At 38.7% G+C, this 19,475-nt stretch overlaps 1 protein-coding gene across 10 annotated transcripts; it reads right to left on the bottom strand.

Annotated features, from left to right (window-relative positions):
- Nucleotides 1-1,976: 1,976 nt before the first annotated feature.
- Nucleotides 1,977-12,556, bottom strand: LOC103711238 (lysophospholipid acyltransferase LPEAT1-like). 10 transcript variants are annotated; one of them, XR_005507831.2, is made up of 10 exons: nt 11,728-12,554; nt 10,114-10,230; nt 9,954-9,991; nt 9,687-9,745; nt 8,783-8,851; nt 7,199-7,286; nt 6,360-6,429; nt 4,322-4,462; nt 2,478-2,619; nt 2,002-2,124 (listed from the first exon to the last, which is right to left on the bottom strand). XR_005507831.2 is itself a non-coding variant. In XM_039117899.2 (9 exons), the coding sequence occupies exons 1-9, from the start codon at nt 12,256-12,258 to the stop codon at nt 2,105-2,107; spliced, it is 1,173 nt and encodes a 390-aa protein (XP_038973827.1). In that variant the 5' UTR covers nt 12,259-12,556; the 3' UTR covers nt 1,977-2,104. The 10 variants fall into 10 exon arrangements, 7 of the variants coding, with proteins under 7 accessions (XP_038973827.1, XP_038973825.1, XP_038973826.1 ...); XM_039117899.2 differs by lacking the exon at nt 6,360-6,429 and having other exon boundaries at nt 1,977-2,124; nt 2,556-2,619; nt 7,153-7,286; nt 11,728-12,556; XM_039117897.2 differs by lacking the exon at nt 6,360-6,429 and having other exon boundaries at nt 7,153-7,286.
- Nucleotides 12,557-19,475: the final 6,919 nt, after the last annotated feature.

The raw sequence follows: 19,475 nt of genomic DNA, 5'->3' as shown, positions 1-19,475 counted from the left end.
TGGTAGTTTTGGTGGTGCCAGATATGATATACTCACCTTTGGATGGGGAGGATATGAGTAAAACTTGTCTGCCTGCATCGAACATTCTCCTGACGGAGCGGAGGCCCAGTGGAGGGGGGTGGGCTTGTCCCTTCCTCCCCCCTCCCCCTTTTTTTTTTGCAAAAAAAAAAAAAAAAAAAGCCAACATGCATATGATTAGCTCGATAATTTGGGCCGATCGCTGTCGTCAAACCGAAAAGTCCGAATCAAATTCGATGTGCAAATCGGACGGTCGAGATGATCTCATAATTGCAGGGGCGAGAGACGCCGTCAAACTGCAAAACAGTGATCCTGGTCCGTCCTCCTGGCCTGGAAACTCCGCCAAGAACGAGAGAGGGGGAAGAGAGCACGAGTCCGACAGGGAAGCTCTATTAGGGCTCGTTTGGTTTGCGGGAAAAGAAGGGGGGAAAGTGTGGTTAACGGGAAAGTAATGAGATGCCTCTTGTTTGGTTGGAGTTTTCAAAGGAGAGAGAAGGGAAAGTTGTATTCCCATGGGAATGTGATTCCCACATTTCATGGGAAAGTTACTTTCCCATGAGGCGGGAATCACTCCATTTTTACTTTTTTCCAAAAAGTCCCTTCAGCATTAAAGAAGCATTAAAGAGGCATTAAAAACCTAATTTTTATTAAGGGCATAATAGGAATTATATATAACTTTCCTAGGAAAGTGGATGGCCAACCAAACATAAGCACCTTGGAAATTTGTCACTTTCCCATGGTCAACCAAACATGCCAAAAGTACTTTCCTAGGCATCCTCTTCCTAGGAATTTGTTTCCCAGGAATCATATTCCTAGGAAGGAAAATGCTTCCCGCGAACCAAACGAGCCCTTAATGGCGTCGCCTCTCGCTCCTCCTATTCCATCGAGACACTAGTTTTTCTCCTTCGTCTTTATCTATGGATCCTCTCCCCGTATCCCCTGGATTCGCCTGGCCGAGGAGCTCCCCGCGTTGGCTTTCTGGCCATGCGACGCTGGATCGCTGCAATCTTCCCCTCGAGAGAGGAAACTCTAGTTTTATCGCCAAACCCTAGCCTCTCTCGGTCCTGGGAATTGGATTCCTGCGATGCACATACAGAACTCTTGTCCGACATAAATGCAGGCCTTCGAAATCATGATTTAAGACAATTATGACATTATAACGGCTATTATTTTAAACCTTCCACTTTTGTGGTTTCAAAGTTACTTGCGGGTGACCTTTCGATAGCCACACACCTTAAAAGTTTCATAAAATCATTTAACGGATATGTGAAAGCCTTTCAATTCTAGATGACCCGATCTATAAGTTAAACTCATGCAAAATCTTCGGTGTTCATCTTAGGTCCTTTAAGCCCTTCATGGTCGGAAGTATAGAATTTCTTTACACCTGTTTACTCTTCTAATCAGCTCCAATATATTCCAAAGCATAAGGATACCATATGCTCCAGTGCCTCCTTGCGACTGCTTACAACCTCAAACAGGCCTTATTAATTCAAACCCCCATAGATTTGCACTGTATATCTTAAGCCTGTCTAACAGCAACATGTAAGCTTGTCCAGCAGGCCCATAGAACGCTCAAACATGGATTGCTGGAACATGGCTTGACACGGATTCCAACAATCAACATCAACTTCAATTTGACAGTTTTTGGGCAGAACATTACAAAAACATAATTTCAATATATTGAATGTGAACCAATGAGTCAATAATTGTTAAAGTATGCATCATGATAAATCTTGTGACATCAACATGAATTGGTCAACAGGTTACCTAGCAAGGGACAAGTTATGTCGCATCTATTTCTTCTCTTTCTAACACACTTATCTGAGGATTTTCTAAAATTGCCTGATGAACATAAAATTCAGATATTTCCTTATCGATGAGAGTTTGAAAATGATATAAATCAAGTGAACGGTTGCTCTTAGAAATTCCTTGAGCATATTGGAGTGTAGAGCTTAAGTGGGTGTGAGAAAAAATACTGATTCGTGCGAGAAAGAAATACTCATTCCAATATGTTGCTTTCTGTTCTATTCTTTTTTTTCTTAAACTACAGGAACATCTATGAAGAATTTACAGGCGCAAATCCAAATTAGCTTTGACATAACAAACCTGCAGGAAGACCAAAGAGATGATTTAGTTTTAGTGATGCAGACTCAAGAAAATGATGGAATGAGAACAAGAAGACGGCTCATAAATATTAGAGACATTAAAAGTAATTTATTAATTATTAGTCTCCAAATGTACAAGACTGAATCTTAAGCTTTGGAACATGGTTCATGTATATTAAAGAGCCCATGGCATCAAAGGGCATCCTTTCTAGACAAACAATTTGCGCTACCCAAATCCTGGGAATGGGGTTTTACAGCATGATGGCATGCACAACATCCATCTCTGAAACAAAACGAGGAAAACAGCTAGCACTTCTGGATATAGTTATAATGCATGGAAACAAGCAACTCAACTGATTATACAAATCCTGTGAGCGAGGTCAATAGTTTTTCAGTCATCTTTCTGATGTAAAACACGAGGTAGACTATTACCATTCAGCGCAGCATGGTAGATTCGCTTCTCAGCTAACCCAATATCTGAGAGTATTAAATTGCCCTGCAGGAAACTGACCAACAAATTAGATATCACAAACATTAAGTGAAGGATTAATTTTTGTACATTTTATCATATCCACCAATAAATATTTAATCATTTGTGATCTCCCTCTTGTAGGAGGTTGGCATTCCACTCCTCTTTGGAGAGGTTCCCTGTTCGACTTGGTACGGTGGCACTCCCACCGAATTTCTCAAAGACAAGAAAGTTTTGTATGTATCCATCAGTAATTTGGAACTAGGTAAAGTTTACTAGTAGAGAAAGAAATCAGAAACAAAAATATTAAATGTCACGTTTATACCACCAAAATCAAAAGCAAAATTTACTAACTATCAAAATGAATGACAGATCAATTATCTATTTAGTATGATGGCTATGAGTATTTGACGTTATTATCAGACAGACACTATGTTGTAGCCTCTAAGCTTTTAAAAATCTTTAGGCATGAGTTTGCTTGTTATCTTCCACTGAGTATTTGACCCTATCATCAGACAGACACTATGTTGTAGCCTCTAAGCTTTTAAAAATCGTCAGGCATTAGTTTGCTTGTTATCTTCCACAATCTTACTAACTAGCCTCTAGAAAATGAACCCTAGCCTCTGGATCATTCTTGTTCAGGCCTAATAGTCATCAGGGGTAGGAATCTTAAGGATAAGAAGATATTAGTGACAAATAATCATGTCGATCTTTTAAATGTTCAGGATACCTATGTTTCATTTAGTATCACTTTGGGAATATTTATTTGCTCATTCAAATAATGCACAGTAAGATGGATTTTTCCTATATAATAAAAGATATACTTCACCCCTTTGAAAACCTAAAAGAACAAGGTTTAGACAATAGATGCCGCTTTGAAGAAATAAGAAATGACAACCTTTTCGTCGCATCATTTCAACAAATTTTCTGGGGAATAAGACTGGCAACTTTGACCTGAATCCTTTCGCCAACCTGATCCAACCTAGATTGCCTCGGTCTAGCCGCATTTCGGAAAATGTGACACTTCTTAGAAAAAGATTTGTGCTACTTCTCAAGTTTGGCTATGCTGACAGAGTCCATACTTCCTCCACATTTGTTTTATTCTTAGAGTCTACTCTTTTCTGTTTTCTATAGCACAATTGTTCGTCACTTGATGAAAATATGATAACATGATTAATAAATATCAACCTTAGGGAAAACCCTAATCCATACCTTTTCATTCCCCCTTCTTTACCCTTCTTCCCGAATCTCTCCTAATCCATCTCCTCTCTTATTCTCCCTTTCCTCTTTCTTTCGTCTATTTTGCCCCTCCATTGTCACCCTTAACAGAGCTAGCACAATGCCCGGCAAACAATCTATGACATTGCCAGCACAATGCAACAGACCCATACTAGCTACAATGACCTCGCCTCCTGATCTAGATCTAGTGCTTGTGGCAGGATCTGTGTGCCCTAAAGAACCCAATGGGTGTAAAAAGTGCATTCTAGCCCTGACACTAAGTATTCTGATTAGTATTTTCTCAGGTATGGGCTGTGTTCATGACTGATGATAAAATGGGTCAAGTCCGGATCATGCAAATTCCAAACCTACCCAGCCCAATTGCAGGCCCAATATATAAACCATCATTTGGAGAAGGACTGAGCATTATGACCTCTTTACATACTTAATGACAGCAAAACTATACATTCTTAGTGAAAAAGCTAAAGGAAAGAATCAAATACATGCATACCTCAGTAGCCATTAATTTCCGAACATTATTAGCATAGAGTTTGGGGTCCTCCATTTCTTGCTCAGAAGGATAATATACAGGCAAATGGATCACCTCAAGATGATTGACAAATTGACAAAGAAGCAAAAACACATGACGCACCTGCAAACCTCAAGGGTTAATCACGAGATGATTACTAATGTGTTAGAAAGTTTAACACAATGATTTATAATTCCCTTCAAAAGTTCCAGCTCGGCAAAAAAACAAAGGTGAGAGACAGCACAAAGGGAGTGGGAGAGACAGAAGAATGGGGTGTATGCATGGGTGTGTGGAGGTGAATGAAAGCAGCAGTTTGACAAATTAATTACCATTTGTTATCAGCTCTGTCCAGAAAAATGAATAATTTACCTTTTGAAAAGACATATCATAGGAGAGCACAAGAAGAATAAACAAAAAAATCAAGTAAAATGAGATAATGCTCAGCCATCTATTTAATGTTGTTTTCATCGAATGAATAGTGCAGAAAAATTCATGCATATGACAATAAAAATAAAAGAAGCACCTATTCATCACAAAAATTATTAGCAAGTCAATTCTTACTCTCTTCATATAAAGCTGTTTCAGAACCATGCTCCTTTGACTCAAAAACTTAACTAGCTATAAGATGTTGGCTGATTGGTTGGTCAACCTATCCTAGTAAGAGTAGAATGATAGCCTGATGTAAACCAGCCCTCCAAAGGCCAACCTATACTACTTTTAAGGTCTGGTTTCACATCAGATCTGAAGTCGACAGAAAGAAGTGCAGAAAAACTTGCAAATGGGAGCGTAAAGACATTCCAGAGGCGTAGAACCAGCCTCAGGCCAAAGCAAATCAGCCAAAAAAGTTGGAAGAAGAAAACAATAAAGCTGAAATATCATACACTCTCTGCAAATAAGCTGATTCTCTTACACTCTTATTCCATCTCATGATGAACCAGGGAAAGCCTAATTTGATCCTATGGACACTAGTACTCATAACATATCCAATGGTGAATGGTAAAACATAAAAGCATTGCTGTCGACAATTGGATTGGGAAAAGAGGCAAAGACCTGCCTAGTCCGCACAGATTCCAAAAGGAAGCATACAGTCTCCTTTAAGTTGATGTGGGACCCAAATAAGCAGTCGGCTCCTCTTACACCTAAGTGCTTAAGTTGACTGCTAAGTTGGCAAAATGAAAGAAGAAAACTAAACCCTAAGGACCATAGCTAGATCAAATCTGAGCCGTCTATCAACTAGACACTTAAAAAAATCAAAGTAACCATGTGAAGACCTAAGATCAGACCTAAACTGAAAATTGAACTAAAATTACAGAAAATTGACTCAAAAATTGAACTAAAATTACAGAAAATTGACTCAAAACTTTAGACTCTTATGCTCCCACATTTCCTCTTCCTTGTCATCAGTGCTCGTCTTCAGCTTGGATTGCATCAATGAAGGGAAAAACCAGTAGGTACAAAGCTTCTGCATCAGTCTATGCTCTTTGACCACCAATCCACTGTCTCTTCGTTCTTAACTGTGCAAGATCACCATTCCACTATTTAATTTAAAGTGGCTTGGCCCCACAGCTTTAATACGATATTGCAAATGGCTTACCAGTAACACATGGAGAAGTTAACTAACAGCAGTCCAGCAATCCAGTAATGATATTTGAATCTCAGGGCTCCTTATAAACAATAACAATTGAAGCAATTAACCTTTTAAACAAAAGAAAACTTGATCATTAATGAGGGTCTATTGTTGGTGAGACTACATGATTTCTCCATATGCAGTAGTAAATGCTTGAGACAGGTAACAAATGTCTAGGTTTCCCAAAGTAATGTGACAAAGGTGTCTGAGTGTCTAGGTTTCCAAAAAGAAACAGACGGGAACATTTAAAAAAGATTACATCGTCGGACATTTGTATCTTGTAAATGGGTCAATTTAGATATGTATGTATGCATGTTTCAAATATAAATCAACTGGAGCAACTACATGGCAGCTCATTATAAGATGAATACTTTTAAGAGAAGTTACTTTTACCCATGATATCTTCTATGTCAATCTGCCAGTGTTAGCATGGAACGGTGATGTAATCACAGCTTGATGATTTCTATCAAGAAATGGTCAAGAATCCAATAAATGGAAAAGCCCAAAGTTCAATATACTTCAGATATGGACACATAAAGCAAGAAGGAAATTGGCAACAGATCAACTATGAGCATGGGGATGTGATGGTCCTGAAATACGTTATTGAGTGGGAGAACCTAAAACATCTTTTAGAAAAAACAATTATACTTGATATATTGCATTGAAAGAAAATTTGCCATGTATTACACATGATTTCAAGTATACAGATGGGCCCAAAACAACCTATAAATAAATGCAATATGCATTTAGATGAAATATGCAACAAACAGCCAGCGAACACAATAGAAGACTTGGAGAATTTGGAAGCAAAGTGGTGCTGGAACAAATTATTTAAGGGATTATAACATATCCTTTATTTTCAAATCTACTCAAAAAGCTATACTTGAAGACATTATTAATTCTATCATCATCCAAATGAAGTCAGAAACATTAATGATTTTAGCAATTACTTACCACACCAAGTTATATACAAAAGCATTATGTGAATGTTTGGCTTCCTGGTTTAGCTCATTATACATTCAGAAAACAAAAACTTGTGTTATCAGTAATTACATAAAATTGCTTTGTAGTTGAACAAAGAAAACCTCAGTTATATATTGGTTGAGTATTACTAGCTAAGGAATCAAAAACAAAATTTAGGATTTATCAAACTTCAAACCTAATAAAAAGCTCATAGATTTCTCACCCCAGATATGGTGTCCCATGCCGGACTGAATCTATTGTAAGGATACTTTAGAATCACTGGAAGAACTGGTGCTTTAGCTAGAAAGGCACCTGTCTTGAATGGAAGAAGGTAATTGCCATTCGTGGTTGTACCTTCTGAATTTAGCAAAATAGGCCAGTTAGAGCATGAGGGAATAAAGAAAAAGAAAATTATTTTTAATTTTTCGAAAAGGCATATAATAAGAATCAACAGATTGAAACAAAGCTCGAAGGAACTAAGAGGATATAATTCTAACCAGTTTAGCATTGCACATATGATTTATCTATATGTAACGGACTAGTTCGTGCAGGACTACTAAAAAATTCTATCATTTAACCACTAGATTGCATGAATGCTTAAGTGGCCTATACCTCCATATTATTTAGATCATTTCCATCTGCATACCTCTGCGCAAAGTAGTTCCCCATAGTCGCTTGGATCCATGGGAAGCTGGTGCCAAAAAGACCTCTTTTATTTAGGCGTTCTAGACAACGTACCTTCATCCAGTTGGCGATAACATGTAGGCAATAGGCTGGCACAATTCTCAGCCTTTTTTCAAGCAATGATTTAATGTCTTCTGTCCCTTTTGATTTCACGATTTCAACTCACTCTTACATTCTCTGGTGGTATTCTTTATTCTGTTAGCTCTATCGATGTTTTCTCCAAATTGCTTGGCTCTTTTACATGCATCTAGGATCTGGTGCCTGTCACAGTACTAATGACCTGATTGTTATAATTCCCATCCAATTCCACAAAGCCAACAGAGTCTTCCACTTTGATAGTACTCATAAGTATCAATCTAAGTCACAAACTTCTCTCAAGGCACAATACCTCAGCAATCATGACCTCACTCTTGATCTTAGTCTTGTCAGAGAGAAACATTTTCACATCATCAAAATCATGATGATTTTGGTTTCCACTAGAGTACCACAATAATTCATATCCATATACTTACCATCATTTGGTGAGGCGTACAATTGTTCACTCTTAGTGCAGCTAAGGCAATAATCTCACCTAATTACACTAATATCAGCACATCCTCGTCACCTTTATTAACTGTAACTAGTATAAACCGCCACAAGCATTAACTCATGTAAGCATTTTTTTTGCTTTCTTTACACAGTCCAATCTTCCCAATTCTGTTATGCATTGGGTTTTTTTCCTGAGATTCCTAGCAACAAAACCTTTCAGTCATTTATCACTTTCTGACTCTGGCATCCCACTACCAAGGTTATTTATATGTATATATCCTACCTTCAAACTCTCAAAGAATTCCAATATTTTTTTTTTCAACAAAAATTGACATGTGATCCCACATATTGGTATAGCAATAATGAGACTTTGGAACTTTAAGAATTTTATCTCCAAAGAATTCTGCATTTTACACTTAAATGAAAACCTAGGGAATAAAAAGAAAGAAGGTTGGACAATATAAACATTGAATGAGCTTTATTATATGATTTTCAACCAAAAATATCATAATTTATTGTCTTTACATACTGATCCAAAGAACTGTTCAACAGTATGCACATTAAACAGGAAGACAAACTCAGTTAACTGGTAAATAACAATCAAAGAAGAAGATTATAAAGAAATGATGGCACACATTGACCTGGAAAGAGCATCATCATTGGATAAAGCTTGTTTTGATGGGCCTCTTTAATTCTTTCTGTCAGAATACCTGCATGCAATAGAAATTAAATTCAGATGCAAATGTACCAAATGCTAGATGCAACTCACCAGTTTTTTGCTGATAAGACTACTAGAAAAGTGGGAAAACAGGCCATGTGTGGCCTATGGCCTAAAAAAGACCAGAATCAATTTCCTCTCAGTTTACAACTATATAAAAGATATTCAGTTACATATTTTTTGCATTTTAAAACTCCAATAATTAATGATGGACGAAGATATGCTCCAAACTTCTTAGTTTATTAAAGCATTAACTTGAAGATCTGGAGTTACTTCAATTTGTTGGTATTGTTACTTAGCTCATTGACAAAAAAAAAAAAAAAAATCTTTTAGTATTTCTCAATATTCAAGAAAATTACTCATTAGCAAGTGCGTGCTTTATAAGGCACTACCCTCTCATGCATTCTCAATTGCAGCCCTATTTCTCAAGTTCTTTCAATTGTATACAAGTATACTGTATCTTAAGACAAAACTAAAGCAAAGATATGGGCAAAATCCTCCACCATGCACATGCTCTGCATTATAATGACACATCATGTACAATTAGCAACTCTATAACAATGTGTAAAATCCTCCACCATGTCTGTAACATCACATGCTCAGGCTTTGATGTGTTTTATTTACCAAATTTAATTTTTTTATTTAAGCGCAATGGCTCATATATTGTTGCAAAGACATAAGAAAATCAAAGCCCAAACTGCCAAAAGAAATCAAGCACCTTGCATGTTCAATTAGTAGAGCAGCAAGTGTAACACATTGAATAAAAATATGAATTGCAGTAAAGAAATGCATGTAAAAATTGTTAAGATTTTTGAAAGCTAACGTACCCGAGACACCCTTAGAAGATTTCGACTCTCGTTGAACATAGACACAACCAAGGCACTTGCTGCAAATAAAAGTGAAGCCATTATTCCTAATCAGCAGATTTAAGTCTAATTCATGAGCTAAAGTATGCAGCACAGAATGTTCATATTATAGTGTGAAATAATACGAAATAATGGTGCCATCGACATAAATGGTGAAGTTACAAAATTAAGGTCAGGCTAGCATTTTAATTTATAAGAAACATCTAAGCAAATGATATACGTTGCTACCTGATGATACCAATGAGGGGAAGCCTAGCCACTGACCTCTTCAGAAACGAAATCCAGGATTTTTTTTGCGAAAATAGGAGAGTACGTCAGGATAAAGTCAAAATGTATATGGTTTCGGGTTTAATGATGCCAACATACAAATGACAAGGCATCAACCTACCTTTGCAACAAAACTTGGAAAGCATGACGACATCTGATAGAGAATATCCACATAAGATATGTGATTCGACACAATAACCTCTGGTCTTTCAGATTCATCAGGCTGCTCGTGCTCATCCTGAGTAAAATTGAAAAGTGTAATTAACAAACATTTTAAGACCCATGAATAATAGATAATTTCATGAAATCTCTGAAGATCATACTCTGCAAATACTCCTTATCAGAATATATATATATATATATATATATATATATATATATATATATATATATATATATATATATATATATATATTGCTACCATTTCACAGTATTGAAGATTGTCAATGTGCCTGATTATATTGCTCCATTAAAATCCTTGTTTGGAAAGGAGATGCTAGCGGACCTTTCCCTTCTCTTTACATAGTAGTCTAAATAAAGTAGGAAGCATAAAAAGGTTGAAGTTGTGGCCAAAAGTTTATGAGAAATTCATAACAAAATTAAAAAGAAAATCTATGACAAGATTGAAATCAATGCTTCAAACAGAATCTATAAATATGGATGGTCATCTTTTGCTACACTCTTCAGGTAAAAAAATAAAAAGATCTATGTAAAGTACTTCAATAACCATGGCTCTAATGCCATAAGATGTCTCATAGTGTATAATACAAGTAAAGCTCCTTGCAATTATGCTAGAACTTAGTTCTAAGAGTAAACTGAAAGGACTGTTTAGTTGTCAAAACTTTCCTTAAAAAAAACAAAGAAATGGGACTAGTTTTGTAAAAAATGACAGTATAAAATCTGAAGAATGGATTTTTTTTCCCCTGAAAAACACGTATCCCCTTCTTTAAAATTAAAAAGTATCCCCTTTCATTTTCATGAAACATGTTCTATGTTCAGAAACCCCCAAATGGAGAAGAGGAATTTATTTTCTTTCCTCTTTTTTGTACTCATTGTATTAGGAGGGAGGCTCATTAATAAATTCTAGCAATACAACCTACTTTCTGCTAAAAACATTAAAAAAAGCAAATTTATATTGATCTCTTCAGGGCATGCTTGACATGCGTTAATAATTATTTTTCTGTAAATTGTGGTTAAGTTGCTTATTTGAGAAAACCAGGAGAAATGATAGACAAGCACAGCATTTGTAAATTGCAACAGATACAGAAGAAGCTAGAAAAGTTTTCAACAAAAGTAGCTCGGAAATGAAGATCATCATGATATTTCAACACTAGTCCTATACAGTTTACAATGTCACTATAAATTTATAAATTTACTTATTTGGCATGTCTAGCTTGTGTGGTTCCCCATTACTAATACTACTTTCTACAACATTATTCAAAATGTGGCGTGGATAAAGGGAGCAATCTATTGTTGCCCTCTAGAATGCAAACCAAGTACTTCTTAAGCAAGTACCCTCTAAATCAACATAAGCTGGTAAACTTCTCCACTCTCAGGGTCTCGATCAATCAACAGTCACTTTATGATGTTCTGCAGAGAAATTATAGTTAATAATTCTTCAAGAAATACCGAATAAGACAAGAAACTAGTCTAAGAAATCTTCACATCATTAAATTGACATCAAACACGACAACATACTAATCGAGGAAAAAATCTGACATCGTTGAATTCATACCTCGAAGGAGAAACTCCGATGGGACTCCCGAATCCAATAAAAGCCGAGCACGAATAGCATTATCCTGGAGAGGAATCTCCCAGTCCGGACCACCACCACCCTTCTCCACCCCACCATGTGGGCGTAGTCTTCCTTTCCATCCTCCCGGTTCGGAGCGTAGAAAAGCGTGCACAGCCGGCAGATCAGGTAATATAACACCACCAGAAAGATCCCGACCACGAGCCGGATCGGGACCAGCGTCACGAGGGCGATCCCGAGGAGCACCCACTCCGCCGGAGGTAGCTCCCCGCGGCCCATCGTCCCATAGGCGTCCTTCCGCACGTACGGCGCGTACTTCTTCTCCAATTCCTCGAGTCTCTCCGAGGGAGTGGCCGCGTTGGCGGCCTCGGAGGCGGCGGATCCCGGCTTCAGGAGCGGCCGCTCGTCCTTCGCCTTGCCGGAGGATCCCCCGCCGCCACCGACGTGGGGGGACTCCTCCTGGGAGTCGAGGGATCCGTTGGACCCGACGAGATCCTTCAGCTCCGACGACATTGGGAGGAACCAAAACCTTAACTGTAACCCTAATCCTCTCGCAGGAGGGAAGCCATTGGTGGGTGATTCTTGGAGAGAGAGGGAGGGGGTGGCGGGTTCGCGAAGTTTGAGGGGGAGTGGGGGGCGTGGCCATCCGCCGTCGCGGCGGCCCGGGGAATCGTGGCCGTAGATCACAGTACGGCCACGGATCTAACGGAACGAATTTGTCTCCTCATCTCTTCTGGTTCATTACTTCGTTTATTGTTTTGCCTAGTATTGTGCCTATCCAAATCCCAAGCTGAATGCCACATGCACTCGCATGGAATTAAGCGAGTTTGGAGATATGCGTAAAGTTTCAGCGACATGGGTGCGGCAAAAATCTGGATACCGTATGCGACGAATCGCAATCTAGGGGTGCAGATGGGAATTATGGACCTCACCTAAAATCTACAATCTGCACCTGTGCGTTAGGTATGGTTTTCAACCTTGGATCTTTGTTTTCAGAGATCCTAGGAGGTCCAAATCAATTATTAGAAGTTTTTATCAGAAGTTTCCGTGCATTACTAAGAATAGTAATGCTTAACCATTTAACTTATTTCACTTATTTTCATTCATTATAAATTGGGTGAAATTATCTATTTAATAATATGACAGGTTTGGTTCTAAATTTTTGACATGTTTAATTAACAGATGAGATTCGAGTCTGCTAAAAAATTTCAACAAATTAAGAGTCGATGAAGAATTAAGTATCATTTATGCCACCGTAGAGAAGTTGCTCCAGGTGGAGGAGCTTTCTTTTTAACAAAAATGCTTCAAGTGGAGTCAAATGCCAGTATTGCAAAAATATAGTTGGAATCTTTGAATTATAGAAGTCCCTATATGGCTCAATGGTTATGACTGAGAGGGTCCCATACCATGCGTATAGTTCGATTGGTTGCTTGAGCTCTCTCTCGCTCAACACTTAAATTGAGAGGATCCTGATTCTTCTTCTTCTTCTTCTTCTTCTTCTTTGTTTTTCGACTTAGGAGAGGTCTCTCCTGCATGCAAAAGAGACATTAGGGAAACGAAGAGGAGAGGAGAGAAATCAGGGAACTAGGCCATGTAGAACAGCGGTAGTAAGATGCGAGAGAGTAGGTGAGGACACAAGGGGTTATAGTATTAGGAGGTTAGTGAGTTTAGGATTTGGACATAAACCCTTTAAGACTGTAGCTGGTTTTCCCCCCTCTTAGCGGGAAAAAAAAAACCTTCACACTAGGCCCAAACTGATTCTCCCTAGACTAGGGCCAAGGCCCGACTCTGAGCCACCCGGCCCAAGGGTTCTTGGGCCAGCATGGGCCCACTTCTGAATTGATGTTTCCAATTCTTAACCAATCAAGTATTATATGATGTATATACTTCGAATTCCCTTCCCTACTGTGGAGTCTTCTTTGGCCAATTGGATCAATAAGATTCAATGCTCTACATATGGTGTGACGCACAGCTAGCTTGGAAAAGATTCAATCTTCCCTCCTGCATACCATTAATTTGTGATGAAGATCCTTCGATCCTTCTATTGTCATGGATGCATTGTGGTGTCCAACTTGTCAGCATTAGTACTGGCCAGCGAATGGAAAGCATCCAGGCAAATTTTTAATGCGAATAGAACTAAATGTAGAAGCTAATAGGCTAGCTCACCACTCCCTTGGTGACAAGCCATCATTCCTTTCTTAGCTTTTGAGTGGGTTGAGTTGTCCAACTAACACACTTTGCATAGAAAATCACATTCCAATTAAGCTGCTTCCCTTTCTTTTGTGTTAGATATGACGTTCAGTTTACCTTGCCATCTCAGTGCATTCATGAAGCCAGTATTTATGGAAGCAAGCATACATTTCATTTTTCTTTTCTTGTCATGTTCCTCCTAATCCAGTACTTCAACTACACGAGCCATAAAAGTTCATTGCAAGATTAATAAAGTTTTCGTAGACATCTTCTAGCTACACTGTACTTTTGATAGTGCAAATATAGATATACTTCAAAGTTGTGAATCTAAATGTGAAATAAAGTTAAATGTTTTAATTATTTTTATCACAGTATCATTGGTGGTAGGCTTGCATCCTAAAACTCCTCTCCCATGAATTCTGGTTGAAGAATACCAACGCCAATATAATTGAAATTGCTACAACGGAATGCCAATTTAACCTGTGATAAGATCCTCTAATTTATGTGTGATAATTTATTTATTTCTAAGTAGCATAAAGATAACTTATGGTTCGTCTTTTCATAGTAGATAGACTCATGGGTTGAGAACATATAATCTAAATTATGCATGTCCACAATGTTTTATGCGTATATATGTGTATGTGTGCATGTGTATATATCATGCGTGTGTGTGTGTGTGTGTGTGTGTGTGTGTGTGTGTGTGTGTGTGTGTGTTAACATATACTTCACCTAGAGAGAACCAGTAAGACCATGCTACGTAAGAGACAGAAAGTATGTACTCACTGTGTGTGTGTGTGTGTTGACATAGTACTTCACCTAGAGAGAGCCAGTAAGACCGTGCTAAGTAAGAGACAGAAAGTATGTACTCACTACGATCAATAGTCACATACAGACTACATAGAGGCTACTAATGGTTGTGTGAGAAATTTCAATACCTTTTTATCATTAGTGAAGGAACACCATCCTAGGTACAGTACTTGTTGGAAACCAAACCAGAACAGCATCTTGCCATATCAGAGATGCCAATTCTTTTACCTCATAATCCTTTTAGCATGCATCACTCTGCGTACAATATCCTGTAATTGCAATCGATAACTCTTGCAGCAGACTAGGGCATTATGATTTGTCAGGCAAACAGAATGGCAAATAGTAGAAAGTCTAGGTTTCAATTTGGATACTTTTCCCTTTCTTATATCCTTTATTTTACCATATGATCTTTTTTCATCACAGCTTGGAAAGTGAACCAAATTTAGGATGCATGTTAAGTTGGAGCTTGTTTTTCTCCATAAAAGATCTGTGATCATAACCAATGATCTCTAACCCTTTCTAACTGCTCTGTCATTGAATTTAACATGAGATTCATGCTTTACAATTATCTTTCTTCCTGGTCTCATAATTGGCACCTTTGAGGTTATACGTAAAGCACTTTTTATCAAAATTTGCTTTTCTTTGTCTTGGTCTAGATGCTAATCAAAATTTCCTTTGTTGCAAGAGTTCAGGCATTTCTTTGTGAGCTAGTGCTTTCTGGCATGAACTTGATTACTTGCTGCCAAAGGGTTATTTTTGCTTAAAATTTTTCAACGATCCATGAAGGTTTGATGTTACATCAGTCCAAGTACAAATTTCAAACCCAGAAAGCTATGAATCTGACCCCCACCTACCCTCTTATCTGTAATCAAGCTTGTGTTTTAAGGTATATAGATTGCCATTTGGTTCATATCTTACTTGATAATGTGGATTCTTGAATTTCCTTATTTTCGCATTTTGCTTGAACTTACTGATCAACAGAGTACAATGAGCTCGTCTGTTTCTGTTTACTGCATTATTTCTGCATATTCTTTTTCAATAAAATAATTTTTTCAATGCTTCTAATGGCTTTTATTTTCCTGCATCATAATTTAGGACTCCAAATCATAACACAAATGCCTACACCGCCCAGGAAAGTGTTGAACGGGTCTAATCGCACAGGGAGGCGGCCTTATTCTAGCAGCAGTGATGGGAAACGGACTTCATCTGGAGGGAAAATGAACAACGTGAAGTAAGAAGGGTTGCTGAAAGGATGCTGTTCTTTGCTTTTTCTGGCTTTCCTTTTAGATTGTCAAGATAGATCGAGAGCCTCGTTCTCGAGTACACTAATGAGTTGCTCTTACTCCTTTGGTGGTGGTGGTGGTTGTATTGAGGGCGGTAGGACTCCTGCCACCCTCTTTGCTTTAGCTTCAAGTGGTCGAAACGTATCTATTTTCGGATGACCATTCTTTATCTATCATGTTCAGAAGTCACAGAGGAAAGGAAAAGAAAAGTAGGAAGAAAAAGAAATGCAAAGTGTTGGGTCTTGACTTTGGAGCTCACATGTACGTGCATATTTCGTCAGTTTGCGTGGATGCTAATAATCTACGTCTTTTCTCATTTCATTCGCTCTCATTGTTACTGCTTTTGCTTACAAATGCCCATCCCATTTGAGGGCCATGATCTATTCATCAGTCTCCCTCTAATTTTGCTTTCAGTTCACCTACTGGAGTGGGGGCAATAATTTACCAACTAATCACCAACTGTTTTCTAATGGACCTCAGGTCAGTGGTGAAGCACAAAGCCAGACCATGCTTACCAACCTTAGAGCAACGTGGCTTTTATGTGCTACAAATGTATACTGTCGGAGTCACGTACCAAAAACATTCAGTTGATTTTATGAGAGTTAAACCCTCTAATATTTCTTACCATCTTGAATCCTTCCTAGAGAACAACGATCAAAGTTGTGTTCAAATTAGATCTAGAGAGAATCATAGTACCAATACCATTGATGTTTTTGTAGTCCCTTTGATGGCTGAGTATGAAGGATGAGTGTGAAGGGTGTTTTTGTAGTCCCACAAGAGGGTGGCTGTGATGGTTATATATATATATATATTTCTGATGTAGTTAAATAAGCAGGTAGAGGTCTGCCTAACCCTAAGTTGTGCATCAATACACTTGGGCTTGCATCATGCTTGGTCCGAGTCATATATAGATGATTCGTGCAGTGTCTTATTACTCCAAAAATTCTATTCTTTTAAAACAAATAAAAGACTGTTTTCATTTCAATATAATTCTTATGCACCTGAACGTGAATATGTATTAGTTTTTCTTTTTATTTACAATTAACATTTTTTAGAGTTTTTTTTGAGCGAACATATTTTTATAGAAAAATAGAACATCATGTAATAGTGCGCCGTAATTATTTTTAGAAGATCCTATGGCTCTTCAAAATTCCCTTCATGCAAGTGCATTGACCGCATTTACTTATTACAATAAATGGTACAAATGAAGATACAACTAAGCGGGTCAGACCCTATACAAAAAGAAAGTGAATGCTATGATACCCCAACGTGCACATAGAATGAGAACAAAACCGGATTTTGGTGCAATACAGAAGGTTTTCTAGGAATGTTATTTGGGCGCTAATGTCCGTTTTGCCTCACATCGCCGTTGTGTCTCGGGTTCTGGTTGACGGCTTGCGTTGTCCTCGAACCCAGTGTACTCCACTGTGATGCGGCTCGATTGAAGTCGATACCCTGCTCGCTTTATCTGGATTTATCTGGTTGAAGAATGTTCGATGCAGATAGAAATGGCCGTATGTTGGGCATCCCGACCGGTTTTACTTATACCTTTCTCATCCTTGAGCCTGGCTCAACTACATTTTAATTGTTGTCGCAGCGACTTGAACATGGAATCATAAGGTTAGAATTTCCGTCCAGTACCACTAGGCTACCATCTTAGTGGCAAACCCAGGGCACTTCGCTGGGATACGGAGTCGTCTCCACCCGGAGGAGATTGCACTGGTGGAGGAGACCGGGCGGTGGCCGTGGAGATCCCATGTCACCTGTGGTCCGTCGAAAACGCCAACCATCTGATCTTGATTGAGTGGCGACGAGCACACCCCACGAGGTGTGTCGTCGCTCAGCCGGGCCTCGCTCGCCTGGTGCGGGCCCCACAAACTTTTATACCTAAAATCCGCGGTTCAGGTATGATTACCCCAAAATAACTAACTAAAACATGTTCCTTAAAATGATCTCCTGGGGATGCACGTGCATCTGGTTGGTGAGGGTCAGATGACATGCTGATAAAGGAAATAATAAATTGATAGGAAAAAAATTTTCCGAGGAGAAACTATCAAGTCAGCTTAGCGTACAATATCAGCGGTAGGTAAGGCTGCAATTGGATCAGTCTGACTCGTGATCTAATCCAACTTAACCTATTTAGATTCGACTCGATTTATTTTAGAGCATCGATAGGACAGGATCGGATGCTAAAATTAAATTCATTCTATTTTTTGGATTGAATCTGGCTTTAGATTTGATCCGATTCAATCTATTTAAAATTTAGATAATTTTAAATTTTTAATTCTATGACCCGTTTCATTCTGATCCGATCTGAATATGTAAAACAAGTTATGTTAAAGCCTAGCTTTGTATCTAGGCGAATGCCATTGGCCCGTCTCAACAAATTAATGGATAAACTTAGGTAGACATCCCTATGTAACAACCTACAGCCGCAGCTCTGGAATAAAGGCATGGGCGGACCCATTTAGGATTAGGTAGCGTTAAATTTGCACGGATATGAAGGTGAAAACTGTCTAAATCCTGCACGAACCACACCTAACTCTCTCAAATCACAAAGGGATTTGGCTGTGGGCCACACTACAAGAAAGGCGTACTATGGATCATGACAGCGAACGATTACTAGAACAAGATGACAAACTGGCTAGGTCGGCTAGGATTATGCTGTTTCAGAAAGTCAGCTTGTGCTCGAGGTTGGCTGGGAGCATGATTGAAATATCTTGCTTGGTGCTTGCCATGCATCAGTCTTAACACAAAGAAGGACCGTTAGATCACTCATGAGGTTAAAGCGTACTTAAATCAAGCTATATTTGACATGTAAATATACTGGATTGATTCGGAATAGCAATAAAAGGAGGAGAAAAGTCATGGATGGGTTGATCCGAATCGGATCTGTCCCAAATCCGAATTGTACCTAAATTTTTTAAGTTAGGTCAGAGTTATATATAGACCTGACTCGACCCGGATGATCCGTTGGGTCAAAAATTGTAACGATGGACACGACCCACTCCGATCTTCTATTAGGTTGAGTTTGGATCCAAAATTAGGACCCAAACAAAGAACCAAGTTGGGTCGGGGTGACTCATGACTCGACCCGATCCAACCCATTTGCACCCCTAACTGTAGACTAGTCCAATAAAAATTGAACATGTCAACCCTCCTCACCTGGTTTCCTAACCATGGCCCGAGATAAATTATAACTTAGCCAATCATCTCGTCTCATTCCTATGGGCCTCGGTTATCATGCACTTGTCTTGGAATTACTATCGTCCTCAACTCGTCTCGAATTGTGCGGCTTGTGCCTATGGTGCATACGGGTGCAAATTGGTCGGGTCGGGTCGGGTCGGGTAATGAGTGACCTCGATTTAACTCAGTTTCTTGTTCGAGTCCTAATTTTGGACCCAGACCTGACCTAATAGAAGATCGGGTCAGGTCAGGTCGGATCGGGTC

Source organism: Phoenix dactylifera, chromosome 17 (assembly GCF_051530095.1).
Source record: "Phoenix dactylifera cultivar Ajwa chromosome 17, Ajwa_hap1_PhDact_Kaust_v1.1, whole genome shotgun sequence".
Classification (NCBI taxonomy): domain Eukaryota; kingdom Viridiplantae; phylum Streptophyta; class Magnoliopsida; order Arecales; family Arecaceae; genus Phoenix; species Phoenix dactylifera.
This window is presented reverse-complemented; position numbering and strand designations above follow the sequence as displayed.